The sequence below is a fragment of the Clupea harengus genome, chromosome 26 (genome assembly GCF_900700415.2).
Source record: "Clupea harengus chromosome 26, Ch_v2.0.2, whole genome shotgun sequence".
NCBI lineage: Eukaryota > Metazoa > Chordata > Actinopteri > Clupeiformes > Clupeidae > Clupea > Clupea harengus.
The window spans coordinates 3,765,415-3,771,190 of record NC_045177.1 but is presented as its reverse complement, the minus strand read 5'-3'; the positions used below and the strand labels follow the sequence as shown (position 1 = coordinate 3,771,190).

Here is a 5,776-nt window from a genome sequence, read left to right as displayed (position 1 = left end):
CCACTAACCCATCCACATTACATTACAAGTCTTTGGAACTGACCACTAACCCATCCACATTACATTACAAGCCTTTGGCCACTAACCCATCCACATTACATTACAAGCCTTTGGCCACTTACCCATCCACATTACATTACAAGCATTTGACCACTGACCACTAACCCATCCACATTACATTACAAGCATTTGACCACTGACCACTAACCCATCCACATTACATTACAAGCCTTTGACCACTAACCCATCCACATTACATTACAAGCCTTTGTCATTAGCCACTAACCCATCCACATTACATTACAAGCCTTTGACCACTAACCCTATCAGAATCAGAATCAGAATCAGAATAGTATTTATTGCCAAGTAGGTTTAGGTTTGTTCAGGTGTATAGGTGCATACAGTGAACATAAAACATACAAACACAAGTACTACACATAACATAAAAAACATAAAAACACACTAAGTACTATACATGAGAGAAGTATTTCAGATAAAACACAGTATATAGGATACGATATATATAAAAAAAATTATATAAAAAAGTATATTGGAGGTAAAAATGCAAAAAGCAGGGCAGGAGTGCAAATGTGCAATGTGCAGTGTGCAATGTAGTATGTGTTAACATAACACAGACTTGGGGTGTGGGGGCAGGATAAGAATCCACGTCAGGTGGGGGTCCCGGGCCTTGTTAATAAGGCCAACGGCAGCCGGGAAGAAGCTGGTTTTGTGTCGTGAGATTTGGGTCCTGATGGACCGCAGCCTCCTGCCGGAGGGGAGGACCTTGAAGAGTTTATGACCCGGGTGGGAGGGATCGGCCACAATCTTACCTGCCCGCCTCAGGGTCCTAGAGGCGAACAGGTCCTGTAGAGATGGCAGATTGCAGCCAATCACCTTCTCGGCAGAACGGATGATGCAGTCTGCCTTTGTCATTGGCAGTGGCAGCAGCAGCAGCATACCAGATGGTGATGCAGGAGGTGAGGATGGACTCGATGATGCAGGTGTAGAAGTGCACCATCATTGTCTTTGGCAGCTTGAACTTCTTCAGCTGCCGCAGAAAGTACATCCTCTGTTGAGCTCTTTTGGTGAGGGAGCTGATGTTCAGCTCCCACTTGAGGTCCTGGGAGATGATGGTGCCCAGGGAGCGGAAGGACTCCGCAGTGTCGACTGGGGAGTCTCTCTACTCTCTGTACAGATCTAACATTTTATTGGGTAAAGCACAAGTTAAAGCCATTTGTGTAATTTATCAATCAATGGCTCTTGAGCAGGATCTCAGAGGATGCTTCAGGATTATTATTCTTTTTTAGACTTAATGTGACACGGCTGTGATCTGAGAGTAACCAAGACTGGGCCTTCAGATTGGAACTTTATAATGTCATACAGACATATATATTATTATATTTATTATGGGTTATAATTTCTGATTGTAGTATTTGAAAGGGGAATTAAATAGAAGGCACAAAGGTAAATGTGAATATCTGAGAAAGTGAGTTCCTTTTTTAACTTAATCCATACTTGTGAAGTCCCTTTCTGTTCAGGATAAATATGACTTGCAAGTTTTTCGGTTTAACAAAACAGTTTAACAGTTCCCTCTGACTCTTTTCCACATTTGACATGAGAATGTTTAACAGAAGAAATACAGAGTTCCCTGTAATGGGGAATGGATAATTAGTTTAGCTAATTACTGCTTGTCGATTAGATATTGTACACCCACACACACGTACACAAATCCCCTCGACACACACACAAACATACTTGAAAAAAACACTCAAGTTTTTTTTTTTTTATTCAATTTATGTGCCCTTACAATTCATATTTCAATCTCTACCCCAAAACTCGTTCAAATATAATAACAAATACTTCATCTTGTACATCAAATGTTGTTTAAAACTATAATCAAGCTAATCAAGATATTTTTCAGTAAGTGATACTCCATCATGTATTAGCATGGTAGCACATCATTTGAATGGATCCTCTGATGTGTCTTCAGATGACCTATTTGGCTAAAGGCCTTTCCACACTAAGACCAATGATGTGGCTTTTCACCAGTATGGATCCTCTGGTGTGTCTTGTTAAGATTATGCTTAGTAGTTGTGTACACCTACAGTGATCGCTGAGTGCCTTTCGATGCACGGTTTTTCGAATATCCTCACAGCTCACCACTGCGGTTTTAGGTCACGCAAATCAGACTAGTCAAGACTAGTTCGGAAAATCATGTCACATTATACCAAGCCTTATAGTGTGTTCTAGCTGAGATACGAAAAGGGATGAATCAGGATATCCCCTGAGGTCACCTCTACGTACTCTCTTCCAAAGTGAAAGAGAGGGACAACTCACCTTTTTCACGCAGTCGACAGATTTTTCTGTACCAGAGACCCCCTAGCTTTCTTAGGTAGAGGATGTTCCAAGCTACAGGCTGCTGATCTGACATGTGTACTAAGGTGAGGCGTGTCACGGGCGCGGGAGAACCTACTCCATAAACGGACGCAAAAGCGAGTTCTTAGTATTGAATAAGCACCTCAAAGATTTATTGTCAAAGAGGTAAAAAAAGATAAAAGCAAATGCAAACTACAAAACCAACTCAAAAAAGGGTACTCCCTTTTAAACGAAATTCGTAACACCAACGCAAGACTCTCTCTAACACACTGTGTTCGCTTTTTTAAATCCCTCTGCCTCCTTTGCAGGCCACAGACCTTATCCATATTTGGTCGTCCGTTTCCTAGTTGGTTGATTAACCCATATTTGGTCTTCCGTTTCCTAGTCGGTTGCTTAAGGCCTCTTTCTGCAACATACTGTACATATTCTCCCCCAACACGCATGTGTTCGCCTCTGTCTGACTTGTTCGTTATTTTTACTTTGCACATTTCCTCACTGACACTCAGGGTCCCAACGTACACTTCCTCTTTTTCTCTGCCTGCTCTTTCGTCTTACAACACAGTTCATCACATTTCTTACAGACACGTACAAATATTTCAGCATACTTACACACATACATTGTTCTACAGCATGTAAGCACATTTCAAACAGCATGTTCTATTCTATCAATGGTTGTTTCCTGATCCTGTTATTTTACCCTTAAGCCGTTTTCAGCAAGCATACATTTATATAAGTTTGTTAAACATGACTCAAACTATTTCAGCAAGCATACATTTGTTATAGGTTTATCAAACATAACTCAAGCATAAAATGCATAAGGTTCGATGTCGTGGCTGGCGGGTCCATCTTTTTGCAATTCATTCAACAGTCTTGAGAGTAGACATTAGGCTAAAGTTCTTACTACACTGAGAACACTTATATGGCTTTTCTGCAGTAGGGATCCTCTGGTGTCTCTTGAGATTACACATTTGGATAAAGGCCTTTCCACACTGAGAACACGGATGTGGCTTTTCTCCAGTATGTGTAATCTGATGTTTTGGTGAGGTCAGAGCTACTCCTGGAATACTTTCCACATGTAGTACACTGATATGTCTTTTACCCAGTATGGATCCAAAGGTGTTTCTTGAGAGAAGACAATTGATTAAAGGCCTTTCCACACTGAGAACAATGATAGGGCTCTTCCCGTGTATGGATCCTCATGTGTGCCTTGAGGTTAGATGTGACATTGAAGGCCTTCCCGCATGTACTGCACTGGTGTGGCTTTTCCCCTGTATTCCATCCTTGCCTCGGACGTCAGAGATCCACCACATGGTTATCCCTGTTGAACGCTAAACTTCTGTCTATATAAACCTTATGAAATGTGTTTATCAGGGCTTCACTTTTGGCCTTGTGCTGGGAGTGAACCTGATTGCATTTGTTGTTTGTCTAATAAATATACTTATATGCAACTCCGGAGTCCTGAAGTAACAAGGGTGAATTTTCACCTAACAATAGGCCTTTCCACACTGAGAACAATGACGTGGCTTTTTTCCAGTATGTGTTATCTGATGTCTGGTGAGGCCGAGCTTTCCCGGAAATACTTTCCACATGAAGTACACTGATGTGGCTTTTATCCAGAATGGATCTTCAGATGTACCTTGAGATTAGACATTCGATTAAAGGCCTTCCCACATGTAGAGCACTGATATGGCTTTTCCCCTGAATGGATCATCTGGTGTATCTTGAGATGAGACATCTGACCATAGGCCTTCCCACATGTACTGCACTGGTGTGGCTTTTCCCCAGTATGGATCATTTGGTGATTCTTGAGATTAGTCATTCGATTAAAGGCCTTCCCACATGTATTGCACTGATAAGGCTTTTCCCCAGTATGGATCCTCTGGTGTTTCTTGAGATTAGTCATTCGATTAAAGGCCTTCCCACATGTATTGCACTGATAAGGCTTTTCCCCAGTATGGATCCTCTGGTGTGTCTTGAGAGTAGACAATTGACTAAAGGCCTCCCCACATGTATTGCACTGGTGTGGCTTTTCCCCAGTATGGATCCTCTGGTGTGTCTTGAGATGACCCAATTGACTAAAGGCCTTCCCACATGTAACGCACTGATGGGGCTTTTCACCTGTGTGTATTCTTTGATGAATTGAAAGATCGGAACGTCTAGCAAATGTTTTGAAACACTGGGAGCATTCATGCTGTTTCTCACTGGTGTCCAGTCGCTTATGTAATTCATGGTATGAAGTCTTTCTGCACTGGGGGCGTTTGTGACGGCTCTCTTTGTTTCTTTTTTGCTCCGTTTTGCTTCTTTTGTTAGATTGGATCATTTGAAAGTCTCCTATAATATTAGAAAATAATTTGTCAGCCATATTTCTCTTCTCCTCTAATTAGTACATAATTTCTACAATAAAGGCAACATATGCCTTTAAAAAATACAAATATATATATGTATTGGTTATTTGCTAGAATTGCTACAAAATCACTTAGGATAAAAGTGTCTACCTAGAGACTAAATGTAAATGTAAACAGAGGTACATACAGTGCCCTCCACAATTATTGTAAAGTAAAATTATTGAAAGAAAAAAAAACTGTTGACATTAAATAAATATTTTTCCCCAAAACATGTGTGCCACAATTATTGGCACCCCTAGAAAAATCTTATAATTAAAATCTAACTGAAGTATATTTCCAGTCCTGTTTTACATTTTTAAGTTGACCTGTTTGATAAGTTTGATAACTCTTAAGAGGTCAACCATGACTTCCTGTTCCACTAGCGAACAAATATGAGGTGACACAGGCCAAATTCCATTAGTCATTCATCACTATGGGAAAGACCCAAGAACACAGTGACAATGTGCGACGGAAAGTTGTGGAGCTGCACAAATCAAGAAATGGACACAAGAAAATCTCTAAAGAGTTGAAAATACCCATTTCCACTATCATGGAAATAATTAAAGCGACAGAAGATGTTAAGAATCAGCCTGGAAGAGGACGTGTGTGTACATTGACCCCACGCACCGTGAGGAGGATGGTTCGACTGGCAAAAGAATCTCCAAGGATCACAGCTGGAGAATTGTAGAGGTGAGTTGAGTCTTGGGGTCAGAAAGTCTCCAAAACTACCATCAGACACCACCTACATCACCACAAGTTGTTTTGGAGGGTTGCCAGAAAAAGCCTCTGCTGTCAATCAACTACAAACTAAAGCGCCTACAGTTTGCCAAATGTAAGTCAGACTTTCAATGGGGCCGAGTTATATGGTCAGATGAGACCAAAATAAAGCTTTTTGGCAACAAACATCAAAGGTGGGTTTGGCGTAGACAGAAAGATAGCCATACAGAAAAGACCCCCATACCCAATGTGAAGAATGGTGGCGGATCTTTGATGTTGTGGGGCTGTTTTTCTTCCAA

At 41.1% G+C, this 5,776-nt stretch overlaps 1 protein-coding gene across 1 annotated transcript; it reads right to left on the bottom strand.

Moving 5' to 3' along the window:
* Window positions 1-3,831: 3,831 nt before the first annotated feature.
* LOC116219809 (zinc finger protein 239-like) lies at window positions 3,832-4,890 on the bottom strand. The gene has a single exon (XM_031563756.2). It carries the CDS (start codon window positions 4,736-4,738, stop codon window positions 3,986-3,988), a length of 753 nt encoding a protein of 250 aa, XP_031419616.1. The 5' UTR covers window positions 4,739-4,890; the 3' UTR covers window positions 3,832-3,985.
* Window positions 4,891-5,776: the final 886 nt, after the last annotated feature.